The sequence below is a fragment of the Perca flavescens genome, chromosome 10 (genome assembly GCF_004354835.1).
Source record: "Perca flavescens isolate YP-PL-M2 chromosome 10, PFLA_1.0, whole genome shotgun sequence".
NCBI lineage: Eukaryota > Metazoa > Chordata > Actinopteri > Perciformes > Percidae > Perca > Perca flavescens.
In genome coordinates, this window is record NC_041340.1 from 18,962,001 (window position 1) to 18,985,335 (window position 23,335).

A 23,335-nucleotide genomic window follows, 5' to 3' on the forward strand; every position below is an offset into this window, starting at 1 on the left:
ACAGATGGTCGGACATTCTCCTTCAGGATCTCTTGGTAGACAGCAGAATTCATAGTTCCTTTTATCACGGCAAGTCTTCCAGGTCCTGAAGCAGCAAAACAGCCCCAGACCATCACACTGGATTTTAAGTGTTCCTTCACGCCAGATATACTTGGACACACACCTTCCAAAGAGTTCCACTTTTTTGTCTCATCGGTCCACAGAATGTTGTCCCAAAAGTCTTGGGGATCATCAAGATGTGTTCTGGAGAAATTCGAGCTTTGATGTTCTTTTTGCTCAGCAGTGGTTTTCTCCTTGGAACTCTGCCATGCAGGCCATTTTTGCCCAGTCTTTTCCTGATGGTGGAGGCATGAACGCTGACCTTAACTGAGGCAAGTGAGGCCTGCAGTTCTTTGGACGTTGTTGTGGGGTCTTTTGTGACCTCTTGATGAGTCGTCGCTGCGCTCTTGGGGTAATTTTGGGCGGCCGGCCACTCCTGGGAAGGTTCACCACTGTTCCATGTCTTCGCCATTTGTGGTGTCTCACTGTGGTTCGCTGGATTCCCAAAGCTTTGGAAATGGCTTTATAACCCTTTCCAGACTGATAGATCTCAATTACTTTCTTTTCAATTGTTCCTGAATTTCTTTGGGTCTCGCATGATGTGTAGCTTTTAAGGATCTTCTGGTGGACCTTACTGTGTCAAGCAGCTCCTATTTAAGTGATGCCTTGATTGTGAACAGGTGTGGCAATAATCAGGCCTGGGTGTGGCTAGAGAAATTGAACTCAGGTGTGGACAACCACAGTTATAGTATGTTTTAACAAGGGGGGCAATCACTTTTTCACACAGGGCCATGATGGTTTGGATTTTTTTTCTCCTTTAATAATAAACACCTTCATTTACAAATTGCATTTTGTGTTTACTTGTGTTGTCCTTGACTTTTGTTTAAATTGGTTTGATGTTCCGAAACACTTAAGTGTGACACACATGCAAAGGAACAGGAAATGAGGAAGGGGGCAAACACTTTTTCACACCACTGTATTTGTATTAGGAGCTGGTGGAGAGCAAACCAGAGTTCAAAAGAGAGTGACTATCATACATAGTCCAAAATATGTGAATATGTGGAATGCAAATGTTGCTCCGTGTTCTTGAATCTTTAAATAGGAAACTGTTCACCAACATGTTCAACAATACAATGCTGTGTTTACAGCTTGTTGCGCTACCCCAATATGTGCACAAATGTGTAAATGCATTTTCAAACAAACATTACTAATGTCTCTTTAACCTTCATCCACCAGTTGGCCCTTAGTTAGTATTTAGAAACCACAGATACACAATCTGCAACAGGTGTGTCTGTTGGAAAAAAGATCTTAAAAAGGAAGTGAGCTCTCACTCACATTATTTAGGCACACACAACTATATATGGAAGGTACAATACAGAATACGGTGAGGGCCGTAACCAACATATATCTAATTATATCCTCAATCTTCTCACTTCCAGCTTGGTCAGATCCTGCGAAGCCCCTTCATGAAGTTTGTGGCCCACGCTGTCTCCTTCACCATCTTCTTGGGTCTGCTGGTTGTCAACGCCTCCGACCGCTTTGAGGGTGTCAAGAACCTGCCCAATGAGACCATCACAGATCACCCGCGACAGGTGTTCAGGGTCAAGACCACCCAGTTTTCCTGGACTGAGATGTTGATCATGAAGTGGGTGTTGGGTGAGTTTTCTCGTCACACACTTGGTGTGCGCACACACACCGGATCAGTGTTTAAAATTCTGCACAGTTGCAGTCAGTTAAAATGCAAAAGTCACTGTCGAGGCAGATTCTCCAGCATGATAAGAAATAACCTTGATGCAGCATATGAAATCGTCAAGGCAAAAACTTTCCTGGTAGAATTTATTTATACATGTTGTTTGTAATCAATAAAATAAAAAATCCTTGTCAACATGCAAGCAAGACTGACGTTTTTACCAAGGTTTTAAAAGTTTTTGATGCAAATCAAAAGTTGTGAAGTTACAACACAACTCCTCCCCATAAATCAGTGAAGTGAACTGTGCCCCTTTATGCCCAACTTTGACATAAGGAAAAATCAAAGATTAATGCAGCCCCACACCAACCAAATGGATGAAAGCCATGGTTATGGAAACATAACAATTCTTTCTCTTTTATCTTCCAAAGATCAAATGGAAGTTCCCTGTCTGGATGCAGCACAGGCCAGACCTGTTTATTCTTAATGAGAAGCTGCAGAGACATTTGGAAGTTGACCTGAGAGGTAGTGCTGAGAAAATATTAGAGCGAGTGTTAGAGAGAAAGAAAAATGGAGGAACGCTGGGTGATGTTGGTAGACAGATGAAAGTGAAGAGAGGGGTGGAGTGTATGGCAGACAAAAGACAGGTATGTAGAAACAGATAGACGGGGGTGACAGAAAGACAAAGACAAACTCAACAGACAAAAAGCCCATGGCAATATCTGTCAGACCTCAGCTGCTTCCCATCTGCTGTTGTTCTTCCTTTCATCTACGCACAAATTCACACACACACACACACACACACACACACACACACACACACACACACACATATATAATAACATTATGTGAGTGGTATGTTGGTGCACATATGGTTCTGTTTTTATTTGTTTACGTGTAATGGTGTGTGTGTGTGTGTGTGTGTGTGTGTGTGTGTGTGTGTGTGTGTGTGTGTGTGTGTGTGTGGATCTGTGTGGATCTGTGTGGGTCTGTGTGTGTGCAGTGAGTGGTAGAGCAGGATAATTATAATTCCAGCAGCATGCTTTGAAGGCCCAGTAATTGTTGAAGAGATGCTACTGATCAGGGGCCTTTTTCAGTGAGCAATTTTCTCCTTGTTTTGGCTCCAAATAGACAATGACAGGGTGGTTTTGTAAGAGAGTGTGTGTGTGTGTGTGTTTGTGTGTGTGTGCGTGTGTGTTTGTGTGTGTGCGTGTGCATTTCCCATCTTTCCACAATGTATTCATGTGTTTATTTGTGTGTCCTCCATCCTCAGGTATGATTTGGTTGGAATGTAAGGAGATCTGGAGCGACGGGCCCAGAGAGTACGTCATGCACCTGTGGAACGTTCTGGACTTTGGCATGTTGTCCATCTTTGTGGCGTCCTACACGGCACGCCTCATGGCGTTCCTCAAGGCGTCCAAAGCCCAGCAGTATGTGGACATGCACGTACCAGACGAAGACCTCAGCAACGCTTCGCTACCTGACGAAGTCGCCTACTTCACTTACGGTAAGCATTTTCTCCAAAAATATGACGAACGGTTTTGAAGAGGTAAGGACATTTCTCTGTGATGTTTACAGAGATTACTTGAAGTCAGAGTTCCAGTATATGGCGCTCTTTTCTTAGCTATTGTGATTGCCACTATTAATGATAACTAGACAATTCTGTGTTGTTTGTTTTGGGTATGTTTAATCTGAAATCTGGTCCACAAAATGTCAAACCACTTAACTTTGTACTGACTTTATATTGTACTATACAATTTGACACCACATGATAAAATGTAAATGCTTTCATGCTTGAATCATTGTTGTGCTACATTAGTCCCTGATAAGGTTTATCAGATGAGTATTTGTGTAAAAATGTCATGAATAACTAAAAAACTGAGCTGTGACACTACAAGATGAGAGCGTATTTGTCATTTAGATAAACATGTCATTGTTGCATACTTACCTCAAGCTGTTCACATGCATTTGTGCACACATTCTCCTGTTTGATCCTTGGCTTCATGGCAGCACACCACATTCAGTTAGTGAATTTAATGTAATCATAACAAGTAAGAGCATATATATATATATATATATATATATATATATATATATATATATATATATATATATATATATATATATATATATATGTGTGTGTATATATATATATATATATATATATATATATATATATATATATACACACAGGCATATATAAACTCCACAGATGAGAAACACAGTTATTTAGTTAATAAAAAAAATTAAAAAAATCACAATATATATTAAGCTCAGAATGATAAAAGAAAACCACCTCAGACAATTATTATTACCTACCTTCCCTACTCTCTCTGCCTTTCTTGGAAATGGTCTATATGTCCACTTGACACATTTTAGAATATTAAATCAGGAAAACTTCAAGATCAGAGAACATATAAACTTTTAGTTCACTTACAGAACCCAAACTCCTCTTCAACATATTAAAACCTACTGCTGGCTGCTGGACTGTACACTTCTTAGTGGCCTACTAAGGGACCCTTCATCAGTGCTGCCATCAGGTGGTCTGACTGTGTCATGACACACAGTAAATAGATGAAAATGTATTTACTAAAGTGCACACACTGTGTATGATATACTTACTCATTTTCCTAGACAGTCTTAGTTTAACAACAAATTAGTGTAATATAGTATTTTCTGTTTGTGGTCTTTAATTAATTCCTCTCCGTCTACATGTCTGACTGTGCCTCTTTTGCTGCCCCTCCCTGCTGCCTCTCTCTCTCTCTCCCTCTGTCCTTACTTCTCCTTGGACACACTATCCCTTTATCCCTTCTCTTTGCTTTCCACCATCTCATACTCACTGCCTTTCCTCCGCCCTCATCCCCTTACATCCTTACTGGATTTGTCTTCTTACCTTACCTTCTCCTCCATCAAAACACATGTTTGAGAGCCAAGATTATGCTTTTTAGGGATCTCTCGCAAACATTTAGATCCCACTCTAACCAAAAGCCTGTTCTGTACATACCCAGGAAAAAAGTGAGAAAACAGTTATGTGCAGCTGACGGCTAAGTTCCTCAAGCCAGAGGAATACAGGATTTTTACAATAGCATTTTATGGCACAGTAAGAAATAGTCTGATAGTAAACCACCTTCAGATCAATTGTTTCAGTCTTATATCCGAAAAAAATATTTAAATTCTAAAACCACAAATGCAGCTGTCGATGATTATGGTTGTTTATAAATGTAGTTCAACATTAATGTTGGAGCGTACCTGATGCATCCGGTTTTATTCAGTGTGAACATTTTAGCTGGGTAAAATCTGAACTGGGGACCTATTTTATGGTCCAAATTGGAAAATAACCAGTTCCTTCGAAATTAGACAATTGCACATCAACCTCTGGTTTCTGCTGCAGCTCATTCAGATGATACATTAACAGCTTACTCAGCCGCTTCTCTTTTTCTTTCTTCTCCTCCAGCCAGGAACAAATGGCGCCCCTCAGACCCCCAGATCATCTCAGAAGGCCTGTACTCCATCGCTGTGGTGCTGAGCTTCTCACGCATCGCCTACATCCTGCCAGCCAACGAGAGCTTCGGCCCACTGCAGATCTCACTGGGGCGCACAGTCAAAGATATCTTCAAGTTCATGGTCATCTTTATCATGGTGTTTGTGGCCTTCATGATTGGCATGTTCAACCTGTACTCGTACTACCTGGGAGCCAAGTACAACCCTGCCTTTACCACGTGAGTTATGCATGCTACATAATAGCCCTACTGTGGTTGTTTTATTTCAGAAAAATGGGAACAGGTGACCTGATTTTTAACTCAGCATATGTACTTGTGTTCTTCATACATTGGAGACATTTGTATGGCTTGTGGCTACGTCATTATATTGTTAACTTAATTTAGTCTTATCAAAAATTAATTCATGTCCAAAAGTATCTGGAAATTGGGCTTTTCCCCGGCACCATGTTGTGTTTACTGTAGCGTAGAAGAGAGATCTGCTGTAACTCACATAAACATAAACAGAACCATTTTTGACAAAAGTTAAAATGGAAGTAAAATTAGACGGCAAGTGTTAGTGAGAGGTGTCAATGGCGGATTCTGTAGATCAATATTGGTATAATTTAAATACCAAGTCTTTGATTAAAAAAAAAAAGAAATATTAATATAGCATGCAGTTAATGAGGCAAAACATCACGGCCTATTGATTTTCATTAAATGTTATATCCATATGGATGTGAGAGAGTGAGGAGCTTTTGGACAGTGTCTCAAACATTTTTGATGCCAGTCCAACTATTTGGTAAGTTTTACTGAGACACGGGAACTTTCTCATTATTGAATAAAGTGCCAGTCTACAGTCAGTGAATTTTATCAACCAAGTCTGATCTAAAGCAAGATTTAACACCAAGAAGGTGGTTGACAGTGACATGATGGAGCCCATTGTACCAAGTGACAAAAGTCAGCCATCTGTGTGTAACCACAGCCAGACTTCATTCAGCACTTGACCAGACTCTAACAGTGAATCCTTTAAGGATAAGTTCATATTTATCCTCTATATGTATATAGTATATGAGTATATTATATGAACATTATCCTCCTCTCCTTACTGGCCATGAAGCAATCTATTCCGAGCACAACTACACTGTAAAAGAGGGGGAACTAAATCCAGAGTCCTTGTTCTGGCTTCAGTAGTCTAAGTTAGACAAATCATGTGAACTATTGTTGTATTTGATAATTGAAAATCATCCATCCGAAAATGGGGTGATAGCAACCCTTAGTACGCTGAATGCACTAAAGTGCTGCATTTAACTCAATTATCAGGGTCAACCATTTAAAAAATGGTCAATTGCACATTTTAACTGAGGTGTCATTTTGCACTTAAAGGCTGCAGTGCATAAAACCAATAGTACAGTGCCTTGAATATGTTCTTTCACTTTCACATCCACATTAGCAACAAGAAATTCAATGCTTATTCTATCTCTTTTTACTGTAGCATTTTAACTGACAAGTTGTTGTGTCATATATCAATCTGCTTGTAAAGCAATCAAATCGCCCAACAAGTCCCACAACACATCAATCTGAATATCACTGCTTCTGCCTCCTTCCTTCATTTTAGATTATCTATGCTGTGTCTGCGTGCTCATTCTTTCACATCAGCTGCAAACAGAATGACGGTGGATCTTTCATTGTCTGATATCCGTAGGAAAGTAATCCATCTTGGGCTGATGATAGAATCTCTCAGCAAGTCTGTTTATCATCACTCTCTGAGGTTTCTCTCTCTGTCGCATATCATTATTCATTTTTCTCAGAGGAAGATATAGATTTAAACAGATGACATTACACCATTTCTGCTCAATCCAATAGAGCAAATCACTGCTTTACAAGTTTTCTAGCTAGAGTGGAACAGTCTATGTAATTGCAGTTTTTCTTTTAGTACGCTAAGGTTCACACTTCCTAGTTGCAAGAAAGCCTGGACTAAAGAAGTCACACGTAGCTCTGTCTTTTTGCAAGTTTGGCAACGGGATCATCATCCCACCAGGTTAGAGCAATAGACATGTTCAAAACTAATCAGTGCATTTAGTGGAGCATGGTGTTTATGCTCTTTTGCATTATTCACCTTACAGGTTTTTCATATCAGTGATGAACACATAGTGTGACTTGAATTCTTGCCCTCAGTTAACTTTGTATCAAAAGGCTTTCTAACCACGATACAACTGCTTCCAGGTGTCAACATCTGTCTCCTCATAAGTTTAATCCTTGTGATGTTGGCTTGTTTGATGTTGCTGGTTTGGAGTACTCCCAGTAAACCACACAGTAGCTTTTTTTCATCACAGTTTGCTTGCACAAGTACTAAGACCTACCTTTTCAGATATTTTAGTCCAGTTCTTTGTCCTGGATCTACGTTTTCCCTCCACAATAGAACCAAACTAAAGGATTAAATAAGAAAGAGTCAGAATGACCTGGGAGCGTTGCCACCACTTTGTTGTTTCTAGTTGTTTTGGCAAGCTGTACGGTGATTGTGATTCAGTTTTCCTGGCGGACTTCACTGTGCCAGACTGCGTGACTATCCATCTGTCTGCCTGTTTTTCTTATTTGGTTATACACCTGGATCAAATACCTGGTGCAATAACACAAAATACCAGTCTATGTTATATTTGTGCAACCTCAACTGTTTATTTAAATGCACCAGATGTTTGACCGCCATTATACTCATCATCATCAATCACATTCCTGTCACCTGTGAGCTACGTGAAGCCTGGGAGCAATTTCCAAGTGATGGACCTGCTGAACATTCACCTTAGATGGAATCACTGATCATAAAAGGTTTGTGATTGAACTTATAGTGTGAGGAATCTACTTTCCCATGCTGACTTACCCTGCACCTCTGTGCTGTGCATATACAGTAGCTCCTCTGCTGAATCGCAGCACAGGGGTCTTAGAGGCTGTGAGTTCTGCTTGGCTGCCCACATGGAGCCAAAGATCCTGGCAGCGTGATGAGCAGACAGACAGAGTAGTGCAATGAGACAGATTTAACTGACAGAAAAGCAGATAGACAGGTAGGAACAGAGACTAATGGAGTTAAAATGGACAGTCAGAAGGATTGTGGTCAGAATCAGAGAGTTAGACATAATAAAGACAGAAAAGACCCCGGGCCCTGCAGATAGAAGTGCCTTACATCACCAATACAAAGGCATTTCCATCATGAATGTATGATCTAGCTTTGTCACCTTATCACTTCCCCTCTCTGCTCTTGAGATCAACATAAAGGCTGATTTCAAAAATCAACATTAACACAGCCGTGATAAAGATAGAAACTAATTGTGGTCTTTCTTAACAACCTCCACTGCATTTCTTTTTTTTTGCCAGAAATGTCCCTGCCTCTAAATGAGCCAAACTAGTGATCCTCTGACAATTTCTCATTTGCCTATTCTGGCAATGAGAGCTGAATCGAGATGGGTTTAGCATGACAGACCCGTTTAATTCTGTTGTTGTTATCAGTCTTGCCATTAGGGGTCAGTCTGGCTCTAAATCTTAACCTGACTGTATAGTGGTTGACGGAGCCGAAGCCTGGACTGAACTGTGCAGAGACATTATTTCTCGTCACACACTTGGTGTGCACACTGTGTCTAATTTGTTGTTGTTGCAAATCTAATCAACATTTTTTCTATTATTTTGACTCTAAGTGTCTCATAGAATTTGCAATCTGTGCACTGTGTGTCTCTTTGGTGTCAGTGCATGTTTATTTTTCTGTCCCACTCAATTCAATTATGAGGTGTGACTGCAATATGTTTGGTAGGACTGTTGATAAAAGTCTTGTCTATGTTGTGCACAAATTGTGAAGAACTACCTATCTATCTCTTTTCTCTGTCACACAGTAGAGAACATGTACTTGTATGGATGTGTGTGTGTGTGTGTGTGTGTGTGTGTGTGTGTGTGTGTGACTTTAGCTATCTGACAGGGCAGAAGAAGGAAGGAAGATAAGGAGGGAGACAGGTGGGGCCACTTGGGCTGGGGAACAGAGTGTGGGATGTGAGGGGAAGAAGGGTGGGTTTTGGTGGAGGAGTAATGCGGAGGATATCACTCTCTCCCTCACACATAGACTCACGTACACAAGCTTAAACTTACACACATATACACGTGCATGTACAGCTGGATAGGGCTTAATGACGACTGAGCAGTAATAGCCACACACCCAATCCCCAGAGGCACGAAAACTCAGACATCTAACTCACACCCTTAAAAAAAAACACACACACACACACACGCAAACACTTGCACATGCACTTTGTTGAGTGCCCACACTTAATGTGCAAATACATTTAGCAGAAAAACTCAAACAAGGGGCATGCACATTCACACATCCTCTCTCTCTCACTGTTTCTTTTTGCATATGTTATAACAAGTGCTTAGGTGGACATACACACATTTATGTACAGATCAATTCACACATACAATTATAAGGATTTTAATGTGGACAGCAGTGGTGGAGCAGTGGACCCGTCTCTAGTCAACCGTGCATATCAACACTGCACAGAGAGACAGATAGACCAAGTGGGAAAGGACAGGACATTTGTAGGTGGAAGCCATGCATATTTTTTGGCAGAGTAAAAGAAAAAGACACCGCGGGGTGTCAAGGACTTCAAAATCTAAATAATGATCATACTGATGTTTAAGTGAAACAGTGGAGATAATACTGAATTAGGGTCTGAAGCTAACAGCACTGCCACAAAGTAGGGAGATAAAGTCCATCGAGATGATGAGGAGGAGGAGGATGGGTGAGATGTAGGGAATGAGGGATGAAAAGATAACCACAAGGAGAGTATATGCAGGGGAAGGTGTTTTTGGCTTGGCTGTTTGTTCAGGCAAAACGCAGGAGACCAGCCAGGATGAATAGACAAAGGAGGAAAAAGAAGGGAAAAGGAATGAGAGAGGATGAGAGAAGGTCAAGCAGACAGAAGCAAGGCCACACAGGCTCAGCACAGATTTAACCAGTAACCATTTGAAAAGGTGGGAACAAATCAGAAAATAACTCCTATACAGTATAAATATTTTGGGTTTTTTCCAGCAGTTATTATTACTTTTCACTTAACTGCTGTTTATATACCATTATGTTGTATATTATGTTATTATGCTGGTTAAAGTTATTAAGTTTCTTTGGCAACATGGATCTTCTTTTCATATCCGTGAAAAACATGCATATATTTGAATTGAATTGAAAGACACGAGCAAGACAGGAGGCATAGATAGATAGATTAAAGCCAAAGAAAAAGCCATGTAATCCAATGTAACTGACAAAGAGACATGAGACAGACAGAGAGGGGGGGTGCTGCGGGCGGGGATGCAAACAAACAAAAGAGGAGAGAGGAGTGGATAAATGATGGTGCATTCAAAAGCAGATGAAGATGCAGGCTGCAATATGAAGTGGAAGTGAAGACTGAGAGAAACGAGAAAAAAACTAAAAGTGTGACTTGTTGACTCTAGAGTTAGAACGTGGTGACGTGACTGGGATCTGGGTGAGGGAGACTGAAAGAAGGATAAGAGGTGGCTGGGAGAGCCGAGAGTGAAAGAGATGGTTGTGACAGAGCAAAAGAAAGAGATAATTTATTGCCTCTGAAGGCGGGGCAGAGGTGTCGTGTTCAGCCTTTACCAGTCAAGCACATCTGAATGTCAAAATGAGGAGTGGAGACACAATTCCAATTAAGGCAAGACCGACAGGGAGAAGAGAGGAAAAAGAATGCATTCATGTAGTGTGACCAACATGGGCTCTTAAATGTCTATGCTCGACCCAGTAGCTTTAGAGTATGTGCCTATATTCAGTATTTTTCAATAAATTCTTCCATTATCATGACAAATGTCAAGCATTCAATTCCCCTCTTGGTGAGATGTAAGATGCAGTCTTTGTGTTGAAATTCATTCCTTTAGTTGAGCTAAAAGGCTGCAGAGCAGGGAGATCACCCCACATACTGTATGTTCATGGAAACGCTTCCATTCTGTTCATTAGGCCATCACATGAAGAATTAATTAACTATCAATACGTTGATAATTCGTAGTAGTCCCTCATTTCAGACAAATGTAGAAAAAAACAAGCTTCTAATTTCTTGTCTGCTGCCGTCAACTTTGTCAGGTAAAATGACAACTTTCATCAGCAGATTTTATCAGCTGTAGCTAGCAAGCTCATAAAGTTAACGTTAGCTCAATGAGTTGGTTGAAAACCCTGTCCCTGGCTAAATTCTTCAATGTTAAACCCATAAAAAGGGTCTTAGTTATGCACATACACAGCACATGCTACATACATGGCGATGTGCTATATCACTGAGGCTAAATCTGCATGTCCAAGACAAAAAGTCAGTCTTCTCACCAGCCGAGGATCCATGTTATACATGAAAACAAAGTCAAAGTAATTGTGAATTAATTAAAATCCCAGTACTATAAGCATGATAAGGAAAAATGTAAGATGAAACATATGAAGACAACACAGACTAACCGAGAGATAGACATCGAGGGAGCAGGCAAATTTAAAAACAAAAGTTGACGTCATTCTTGATTCAGTATCAAAACACTCTTAATTGCTTGTCTTGTGGTGTTGTATTCCCCACTTAATAAGATTTCTCTCACAACTTGCCTGAAGATGCAAAAACAAAAGAGCCTCATTTTGTATCCTGCTGCCTGTCACACAAATATACACACACTCATAAACAGACACACTCAAGAGACACACACATCATATTTAGTTCTCTATCTCTCTCACACACACACACACACACACACAGGCAGGCATCTCTCAGGAGCAGCATTCATTCATTACAGTAAAACCCGAGGTGGGCAAGGCCCAATGCCTGTTGTCGTCATGGTGACACTTAATTTGCGGCAACAGATTAAGAATGAGTTAAACTCAATTTAATATTTAAAGATGTTTTTTTCTATAGTTGTCTGTCTGTCTGACTACTTGTATGTCTGCAGGAGAGGAGAGGAGAGGGAGCAGAGGAGAGGAGAGGGAGGAGGAGAGGAGAGGAGATCGAGGAGAAAGGAGAAATTTAATATCTTGCTAATGACTGAAGGGCAGAAGGAGAGAGACCGAGCAGAAGGCTGGGTCATTCACAAGGTTTACATTTACACTCAGCCAATGTGAGAATCTTGCTTCAGATTAAGCAAAGAGGAGAAATATATGAGAGTGGAAAAATAATGGGGAAAAAAGAAAAGTATTAATCATACGATTAGAATGACTGACAGAAATAGCTTAAAGCTGTTGGGATGAAATATGGAAAGGGCGTGAGAGGAGGGAAGGAGGGTGATGCGTAGAAAGATATAAAAGCAAGTGCAATGGGAATATAATGAGAAAATGGGTGAGCAAGATAACGAACGAGAGGCACAGATGATAGTGAGAGAGAGAGGAGCTAAGACAGCGATAGAGACAAACTTAAAGTGTAAAGCAAGAGAGACAGAGAGCATGTCTCTTGGGGGAAGAGGTTGATTTGGCCCTGTTGGTGATTGGGTTTGGACTGCTCCGAGGTGACTCACCAGTCCCCCGCGCGTGTGTGTGTGTGTGTGTGTGTGTGGCGCGCATGTGAAGCCATTGTGCTACATGCATCCCATTGGGAGCTGTCACTCTTAATAACAGATAATAACACTGTCCGTCTCTGTCTCCAGATACCCACTGTCCCTGCTGATTCACTGCCTGTTGTACAATGATGTTAAAAAGCACACGCACACACACACACACACACAGTTTGAAATGAAATAATCTCATTCTTACGTTGTTAGAAAGGTCTCCCATTATCCAGAGCATCGAGTGTCTCATATATCTCAGTTACAGGTTATTGCATAATACACACATGACCAGTGCCTGAGCTGACATTAGCAAAAGACAAATTCAAATTTATCAATGTTGTTGATCTCCAAGGATACATTTTAGATTTTGCATAGTTGCACTTCCTCCCAGAGAGGCATCTCACGCAGATTTCAGTGAATCAAATAAGCAACAAACAAGGTGGGCAAAACAGATGATGGTGCATTAACAGTATCCAGGAGGGAAGAAGACCCTCTACTCACGTATATACTTAAAGGGTTCATTTGCAAAAACATATTGGTGGTTTTGTTGGTTTATTAATTTTAAGAATGGTCTTTATCAGGGTTTTTTTGTTTTTTCGAATGAACTCTTCACTTTTCTCCATATTACACTTATATAATCTTTATTGTGGATAGAAGTGAGGAGGTGGAATGCATGTAGAGTACATTAGCACATGGGGGACTTGGATGGAGCTTTAAGGACTCTCGGCAACGCTGCCAACACATAAATGTCATAAGCATTTTTGGAACTTTGTATTAAACGACCAATCTGCCCACGCAAACAGATGAACAGTGTGTATAAATAGCCAGCTACATGTTGAGTGTGTAATTTTAATTGTGTGTGTGTGTGGGTGGGTGTGTGTGCGTTCGCATTTGTCCCTGCAAGTGTCTGGTTTAATAGTACATTAATGTTGCCTGGAACAAAGCCCTTCATCATTATCTACACTCACTTTTTTTTTTGGTAACATCAAAATGTAAATCGAGTGAATATTTCACACGAGTAGGAAGGAGATCTGGAAGACAGAATAATTTGATTTAAAAAGATAATTGGGATATAATGTAATAGAGACCAGATAATTGCCCTCTTTTTTTTATTTTGTTTCATATTTCAAAGCCCCAGGAAAGCATTTGTGTCTTATAATAGAGGGTCCAGATATATGACCAGACATTATTTAAAGAGAGAAAGCTCAAAATAACAGGTTTTCAAGGCAAGGCCACCGAAATTACTTTCCTCGGCTCTCCTGATTGCACGATAGACTGGTAGACGCATATGATGTGAATGGTGAGTGAGAAAACGGTATTGTTGATATAAGCCTTCGGTCGCTGCTTTTCTCACAGCAGTGGTCTGTCTGGTGTCTAGGCCATCTATTACAGCAACACAAAGAAGAACTACTATTAATGCTTGTGAACGTATTTACACATGCCTCCAGTGTGCGATGTCACTGTAATGTGTTTGCGCTTATGATAGTAATACTGTAATGTGCATCCATGTTGACAGAGACGCTTATTTCTCAAAGTAGTTCAAATGTCATTCTGGTTCTAAAGAAAAATCCTTTCTATGGTTACATGTTGTCGCTGCATGTTTCTCTGGTCAGAAACAGATTGTAACCATGTAACTATTAGTCTCCGTTTAAAACACATATGTTGGAGCCGTTAAATAAACTAATGCCTTGGTGCACTTATTGGTATTTTCCCTGTACTTGTTTCAGTTGTCTTTTTCTTGACAAGAATTGATTGAACACATTATGGATGTGACCATTTCTTGTTTTAGAAAATGATCTAATTTCCTGATCCTCATAAAAGTGTTCTAAGTTTGGCAGACAATTTCATGTTCATGTAGGATCCCATAGTGCACTGATTGAAAACATGTTTTCGAGGCCTTTAAGTCTATGATGGTCTTCTGTGGTTTTGTAATAGGGACTCATAGATTTACCGTAGCAAGGGTGTTTTTGCATGTTCAATGTTCAGCACATACTGTAGTACAAAGCTGCATAACCTCACATATCCAAATGATCAATGTGCAGGTTAGCAGTGATCCTAGGCGTAATAGCCGTCATGTTAGCAGTTGAGCAGATATACAATGTGAATACATTTTAACATGGAGAAATAAATTAGATGTCTTTTCCATGTGAGAGCATGTTTAAAGTTCATAGGGAAAAAAAAAACATGAATTCAGAGGTTAAAATCTATAAATACACGCTAGTATGTAGTGACCATTAATCGTGCCATTCAACTAAAAGATGCACAGTAAAGGGGTTTCCAATATCTAAGTAATTACAGTTCCATCTGTCTAGCTCTACCTGGTGGAAGCACTCTGTGTTTATAATGTTTTCATAGAAAGCAATGTATTTTTCAAGGAAATGTGTTGGATAAAGGCACAGCATACTTTTAGAATTTTTGCAGCTGAGTTAAGTCTGATTTATTGTTCTGCGGAGGCGCCACGCAGAGCTTTCGCTGTAGCGTACGTAAGTGGCCTGAAGTTTATACTTAAATTTATTTATTTGTGCCTTGGTGTGTACGTTGATCTGTTTAAAAATGAAAGGTGTCCGTATTGTCCGTAATGCACCCACGGCGCCGATTTAGCACAAAAGCATAAATTGGCCTTTAGAGAGAGAGAACACACAGAGATCTGGTTTAACCGGTGAAGTGTGTGTGTGTGTGTGTGTGTGTGTGTGTGTGTGTGTGTGTGTGTGTGTGTGTGTGTGTGTGTGTGAGAGGAGGCGAGAAGCTGTACCTGTGTGTGTTTGTCTCTGTCTCTATATGCATGCAAGGTTGTGTTTTTCTCTCTATGTGCCTTTACCTAGCAGTCTGCTTGCCAATGAAACTGTGCCTTTTTGAAATAAGTTAAGTTTGGAGAAGCCCACAGCCTCCAACCAGGAGCCTGTAGATCTTCTTTACCTACAGCCTTCTTCCACCTCCAGCAATCCAACAAGGCGGCGGATTCTTCTTCCCTACTGAGCCCCTCCTATGTCATCTCAAGCCCATGCTTGCCACTCATGAAATATTTAACGACAGATATAAACCTGGATGTCAATGTTGACAAGTCTTGCAGCTTTATGCTGTTTTATCTTGGGTCAGTGTCAGAGAATGATCCTTCAGGCTGAGCTGAGATTTGACGCTGGGCCTCAGGAAGTTGTCTGCAGTTTGAATTTTCATATCTAATTGTCAGGAGGAAAAGAATAACTTTACGTAATTCAAACACAACTGCTGGTGTCTCTACAATTAACAGTTTTAGACATTTAATTCACAATGACACTTAAATTAAACTGAAGAAAGTGAATTTGACCACCATAAAAAAAATATATATTTTGAATGAGTTTAATGAATCCTGGGCTGAAATGTTTCTTCATTTAAATATGTGTGTGTGTGTTTTCACTGTCATGTACTGTTATCTTACTGCCACATCTTCTCTCTCATTCCTTGCAGGGTGGAGGAAAGTTTTAAGACTCTTTTCTGGTCGATCTTTGGCCTGTCTGAAGTGATCTCAGTGGTGCTGAAGTACGACCATAAGTTCATAGAGAACATCGGCTACGTGCTGTATGGAGTCTACAATGTCACAATGGTGGTTGTCCTTCTCAACATGCTCATTGCTATGATCAACAGCTCGTACCAGGAGATAGAGGTACATCAACGAGAAGGTCAAAATAGAAAGGGTGTAATATTGTCAACAAGTCAATAAGGATTATTGTTTGATTACCTCTGAGCCTGCAGGAGAATAACAGAGTGAGTTGAAAATACCACAAGACTTAAAAAATCAATACAATGACAACAAGCGAAAACAGAGAATACAAAATAAAAGCATCAGTCTCACTGGGAAGTTGTCACAACAAAACTAAATAGTCCAAGAACTAAAAGAAAGTAAATAAGTACGTAACTAGTTTTTTTTCGTCGAAGGCTTTTACAATCTGGTGGATTTTTGTATGTCTTCATCAGCCCTACTTATTTCACATACTCTCTGTCTGTCTGTCTCTGCAGGAGGATGCCGACGTAGAGTGGAAGTTTGCCCGAGCCAAGCTGTGGCTCTCCTACTTTGACGAGGGCCGCACCCTGCCCGCCCCGTTCAACCTGGTTCCCAGCCCAAAGTCCTTCTACTACCTGGTCCTCCACATCAAGTCCTGCCTGATACACCTCTGCAAGGCCAACAGCCGTCGCCATAACAACGAGCTAGAGCTGGGCATGCTCAACTCACAGGCAAAGGTTAGTGTCAAAAAACTCTTTTATTCCTAATCTTGTGACGAATTGCAGACACAAACAAAGTACTATTTTGTTCTTTTACATACTACCCTGTAGCCCTGTACCCTGTGACAGGCAGAGGTAAAATAAATACTAGAATATTGTACTCAAGTAAAACAACTGTAACGGTAGCGAAATGTATTTTCGTCAAGTAAAAGTACTTGTGTACGAATTCTTTACTTAAGTAAAAAGTAGGTCAGTTAAAATGTTACTGCGTTACATTTTTAAAAGAGGAGAGGGGGGTACACAGGGGGAAGATACACATACAGACTAGTGGAACAATATTAGCTACTTATGTTAACTATGCTGAGGTACAATGCTAACGAGGTTAATGCTAACCATAACCTGCAACCTGAATTGTTGTGCATTTGTACTCTTCACTAAATACTAAGCCTGACCCTGGGAAATCCTTGGTTATATACTATACTATCATATACTTCCGGCTTTGCTCCTGTCATCATTTCTACGGCCACTAGAGGGAGCCGCCACCTAACGTAAATATGGGTCGTAATTGCTGATCGTACAAACGACTTATGGAGTCGTTTTCCGGGGGAGGAGAGTCTCGTATATAGGCCTGGGTCAACTGTACATCATGTAGTATGACTGTCATTTGCTGGATCTTCAGCATATATAATATGTGCTCAGGTTAACTTGTGGATAAGACCCAGAAAATATGATATTCCCACTGCACGCCTGGGATGCAACCTCAGCTTTTTTGATTTTCACAGGTTCTCCCTCTCAAGGATTGTCCATCTTAATAAAAATATTGCGTGAAGAAAATCGCATAGGCCATTTAACACAGAATCTGTCTTAGCGCTGGCCTTGTCTACAGGCTGTTTCCTCTCTGATTCCTCAGCTTAAATGGCTCACACCAGTGCCTCAGCGAAGCTATTACTCTACCTGCTTCTGCTCAAATGCCTGGGCAGGTTTCCGACGGGGACAAGATAGGTTACACCCCCCTGCCTCTTTGAGCTCCTGAAGTTCTCTGCAGCTCTGACAGTTTAACTGCAGAGCCAAGCAGGTGCTGCAAGCGATCGATATATAAGCTCACACTTGACCACAGTGCGGCGTCGAGAATGTCAAGTGAGATTTGAAGAAGACAGTGTAGTCTTTCTGATTGGGATTTTTTTTCCTCTCTGTCTTTTTGGTCCATGTTTCTCATGTTGGATTTCCACCATTTGAGAAAAGTGATAAAGAAGGTGTGTGCGTGTGCGCATGTGTGCTTGCTTGCAATTGTTGATGCACAGGCGCTTTGGTGAATATGTCTTTCATATGTTCACGGTAGTTGGAACAATTAATTATCTTGCCAAATGCAGCAGGAGCCAACAAAGTAGGTTATTGAAGGGGACTAGATCACAAAGTACACAACAAAGAAATTTGAGCTTTGTCAGTTGGGCTTTGGTGAAGCTCTGCATGAAAGATGTGTTCCTCGCATTCACATGAAGCTGAAACAGTACGTGCTTTCTGGTTGTCTAGTTCAATAAAGCAGTAAGTAGATAAAAACATTAATTTGCTTCTCTATTATATATCATATAATTTGTATCTGTAGAAGGTATTCTCTGTTGTACAAAGTCATACAAAATGAATTTGTTCTTTCAGAGAGCACAAGGTGAGTTTCCCTGGTAAATGAAAAAAAACACACATATATACAGTACAGGCCAAAAGTTTGGACACACCTTCTCATTCAATGTGTTTCTTTATTTTCATGACTATTTACATTGTAGATTCTCACTGGAGGCATCAAAACTATGAACAAACACATATGGAATTATGTACTTAACAAAAAAGTGTGAAATAACTGAAAACATGTCTTATATTTTAGATTTCTCAAAGTAGCCACCCTTTGCTTTTTTTGATAACCGCAAACCCTTGGTGTTCTCTCAATGAGCTTCATGAGGTAGTCACCTGAAATGGTTTTCACCTCACAGGTGTGCTTTGTCAGGGTTAATTAGTGGAATTTTTTCCCTTATTAATAAAAATTCTTCATTATTAAACTTTTATGTCATCCAGCTATTATGTTGAGATATCTCCATGCCTCTGCAGCTTCAGTGCATATGGAGTAGCAGCTAGTTGCGTGTGTCCACACTAAAGTTAAAACTCATTTTGACACTGCAGCGCTGAAATGACACACAAGCTACAAAGCAAGGTCATGGACGAGAAAGGTATTTGGAAATGAGCTGAGAGAGATTTACTTTAGTCAAGTGATGCAGTCGATTCTCTTTGAAGACTAAGCTCAGCCTTTCATTGTTGTTTTGTGATGCCCCTTCCCTTTTTAAATGCTTCCATTTTAGAAGACCACTCAACCGTGAAATGTGACATTAACAATGGACTGTTGTCTGTATCTCACTGTTGTAATAGGATGAACGCTTCAGGACTTATCCGCGCCCGGGAGAAGAGTTCATTCCCAAAAAATCTATAAAACACCCGACCAGATACCAGGTAAGACAGAGGGCGAAGGTGAAATGAGACAAAGCGGAACTGGAGAATCTCTCCGAAAAGAACAAGCAGAAGGGAAGAAAAAAAACAATAAAATGAGAGAGAGAAACATTCAGTCTGAAGAACATAGAACACAACAAAAGTGGGGGTGGCTGAGGGTGATACAAATATGACAGGAGGAGAGATGGAGAGAGAAAATGAGAGGGGTGGCACAGGTAACAAAAGGCTGATATGAAAGACAGAGGCAAGGAAGAGTGAGGGAGGTAGGGAGATGAGCTAGAGACAACAGAGAGGAAGTAATTTGAAAGGGCATCGACTGAAAGGAAGACAGGATTGGAACAAGTGATTGGGAGTGGAAGGACAGAGGAGGAATGGCAAAAAGTAAATAAGAGCAACTGAGCAAGCCTGAAAATGCCTCTAATGAGCTGTTTTAGAGAGATTGAAAGCAGGGACTCGGTTAATGAGCTCAAAGTATCACGCTGAGGAGGGAAGAGATGCTCTCCTCCCGAGTCTGCCCTTCACTTTTTCCCAGAGGAAAATCTAGCTTTCTTCACTGGTTAACTGCGCTTTTTGTCTCAACACTCCCAGTTTGTGTGTTAGTTTGTTTCAACATCAAGTGCACAAATACACAAGATCACGCACACGCCAAGCATGTACTGTATGTGTGGATGTGTGCTGTATGTGTGGTGACCGGTATAGACTCATGTCGAGAGTGCATACATGCAGAGATTGAGCCTTGGCAGCAGTTGCAGGACATCCCTATTGGCTACAGATAATACTCGACATTTCACACTAAGTCTCTGAGACACAGCGCTGTTCTCTGCCCCTGTGCGTTGTCATCACCTTCTCTCTATTTAATCTTCTCCTTTCCCTTCCTCCGCATAGAAAATCATGAAGCGCCTGATTAAGCGGTATGTGCTCAAGGCTCAAGTGGACAGAGAGAGCGATGAAGTCAATGAAGGTAAAGATTCCCTCTTCATTAAGTCACACTATCATTGTGTCATTATTTGCTCAGGGCCTGTGTGTGTGCATGAGTGTATGGACTGCGAGTGAGCGACAGGAGGTAGGAGCTACTGTGTGTGAGAGATAAAATCCATGAAATGTATCTCATTGTATTGTATGTACTGTATGGCTTCATATACTCACACATGTCAACTTTAGCACAGTTTTGTGGCTGCCTGCATACGTGGCCTGATTGTTGTGTCCGTGTGTGACTGTGTGTTGTAGGAGAGCTGAAGGAGATCAAGCAAGACATTTCCAGCCTCCGTTATGAGCTCCTGGAGGAGAAGTCTGACGCCGCCGGAGAGCTGGCTCTGCTCATCCAACAACTTGGCGACAAGTTTGGCAAGAACACCATGAGACACTGACAGGACTCGCAAGAAGGAGAGAGAGAGATGGAAGGGAGGGAGGAAGATGTGAAAGAGTGAGGAGGTGGGGGGGCAGAGAGCCGGGTCAGGGAAGGTATTTTTAAGAGCCTGATAGGGAAAGAGGAAGAAAACAGGGAAAGTGGGATGTTAATGAGATAGACAGGGAAGAATGTGGATGAGAAGCGTGAGAGAAACAAACTGGGCACAGTGAGTGAAAATGTGCTAACCTAAAGCAAGAGGCAAGTGTTTTGTATATGCAATGACCAATTAGGGAGAATTGTGAAAAGATGATAGCTGTGACTGCAAGGGTCAGAGGTGAAGTAAATTCACTTGGTGGGGCTTTGTGTTGGGAGTGAGAGAGGAGAGGAAGACGCAGGCTTGCAGGCTGGGTGGCAGATAGAGGGAGGAGAACACAAGCACCAGGCGATATGAAGAGGCACCACGGGGCAGAAGACTGATGCAGCACAGCGATGAGGGCCCCCACATCCGCTGCCAAGAGACATCAGTGCATTACCAACTCGGAGGAGAGGAAGGGAAAGGCTGGAGGGAGGGGGGGCGACTACAAGAAAGAAAGATATCTGGAAAAAACCTGCCACTGTTATTCACACCAGAAAGTCTGGCTTTGCTTCTGTGTCTTCACTCTGTCAGGACAAGCACAGTGACGCCCGTCGAGATTATGTACACCCCTTTATACACCAGGCTATCTAATTAAAGCATTTCCATCCACAATGCACAACTTGTGATCAGGAAAAAGCGGAGAAACAGTGTAGGATTTATGCACTCATTTGAAAGTCACTAAAGCTCCCTCCAAAAATGCAGTCAGTGACCTTTGTATGTCTACATAACACAGTTTGTTGTATTGACATTTAGTATTGCAACTCCATGTGAACTGTCGCCAAGAGATCTTGTGTTAGTAGAAATCCACTTTGCAGAGTTCCAAAAAAAAGGCAGAAGTGCTGATAACATTACTCCAGACAGCATGTATTTTACTTCACTCAGAATCATTTCAAATACAATGTACTTAAGTAAGCACATGCTGCCAGAAAGCATGCAATAGCAAATACAGACAGGAAAAATAAATAGGGAAATTTCACATGATACCTCTCCCACTTTGTTTACAGTTAAGGACTCATGCATATTGGAACAACTTCAAGACCATAACAATGTTAGATATGACCTAAAAAACTGTTCCGTTTCATTGTGCCTTTGCAGCACAACGTTTCTCTATTTTCTGAAATAGTAACTAAAGAGCGACATGACCCTGAGATGTTGTGTTTACAGCTGTAAAGTGAAGGAGGTCAGTGCTTATGAGAAGCACATGAAGGCAGAAAAACTGTCTGATCGCTTTAGGGCAACCAGTTTGTGAGGTGAGAAAATGTGGGAGATATAGAGATATGGGATTTTAGACTTCTGGAACAAGTAATAGTGCAAGTATTTGGCTATAATTGTGCTGTGGAAGCAGTGTGGAGTAATTTTCTGCTCTTGTTTTTCTTTTGGAGACTTATTTAACAGATGGCTGCACTATTGTAGCTATGTAACCGGCTGCGTTAGACTTCCCCAGTCTTTCGACTGACATGGTTAACAGTTGCAATGTTGCTTCAACTTTAGATATAGAGAAAATGTTAAATATTAATGTTTGATAAAGTGGAAATTCTGCCCAATTGAGATCTTTTTATTTATTTTTTATTGTGAAGTGGAAAACAATACACAGATGCAGTATCTGTCCATCATGTAACAGCAGCTTATTTGGGGATTTTGATAACAAAAGAAATAGCCTTTAGCCCACTATTTATACTCTGTCTGATCCCCAAACCTGAAGGCATTCAGGATCCAGCAATTTGAAGGACATTATTCTATTTCTAGTTAGAATGCTTCAGTGATTTTTAAAATGCAGTTTCTTTCTCAGTTGCTTGCCATTTTGTTCCCCACCGCTTTTGGGAAACAGCAACATCCAATGTTCACATAACACCACATAAATATGTTGGCATGTAAAAACTTCATACGGTTTTGGTATGTAAACATTTAATTAACCGACAGAATGGATTCTGCTGTGGATTCAGATAGTTAGAATATATCATACAATCACATCCATCCCCTTTTTAAACCAATTGGATGACATCAAAAGAAAACCGCTAAAAGACCATGATTTTATTCTTCTAGTATTGTGTGGATGCTATCAAATGTCATTGGTCCATACTGCACATATTAACACATTTAGGGCTGTCATTATACATAATTTGTTGAATGAACAAATCAGACTTTGTTCATCATTAAAGGTCCCATGACATGCTGCTTTTTGAATGCTTCTATATAGGCCTTAGTGGTCCCCTAATACTGTATCTGAAGTCTCTTTCCTGAAATTCAGCCTTGGTGCAGAATTACAGCCACTAGAGTCAATCCCACAATGAGCTTTCCTTAGTATGTGCCATTTCTGTGTCTGTAGCTTTAAATGCTATTGAGGAGGAACAATGGGGGGCCAAGGTGGAGGGTGGGGGTGTGGCCTTGACCAACTTCCACTTTGCTCGTTT

At 40.8% G+C, this 23,335-nt stretch overlaps 1 protein-coding gene across 2 annotated transcripts in view; it reads left to right on the forward strand.

Moving 5' to 3' along the window:
- Window positions 1-21,345, forward strand: part of trpc7b (transient receptor potential cation channel, subfamily C, member 7b) — an 82,459-nt gene extending 61,114 nt beyond the window's left edge. For both annotated transcript variants that reach the window (XM_028589516.1, XM_028589517.1), the window contains exons 5-12: window positions 1,479-1,695; window positions 3,000-3,233; window positions 5,181-5,445; window positions 16,198-16,393; window positions 16,747-16,968; window positions 19,363-19,443; window positions 20,326-20,401; window positions 20,668-21,345. In XM_028589516.1, the coding sequence (XP_028445317.1) occupies window positions 1,479-1,695; window positions 3,000-3,233; window positions 5,181-5,445; window positions 16,198-16,393; window positions 16,747-16,968; window positions 19,363-19,443; window positions 20,326-20,401; window positions 20,668-20,807 (1,431 nt within the window). In that variant the 3' untranslated portion in view covers window positions 20,808-21,345. The remainder of the gene's footprint in view (window positions 1-1,478; window positions 1,696-2,999; window positions 3,234-5,180; window positions 5,446-16,197; window positions 16,394-16,746; window positions 16,969-19,362; window positions 19,444-20,325; window positions 20,402-20,667) is intronic.
- Window positions 21,346-23,335: the final 1,990 nt, after the last annotated feature.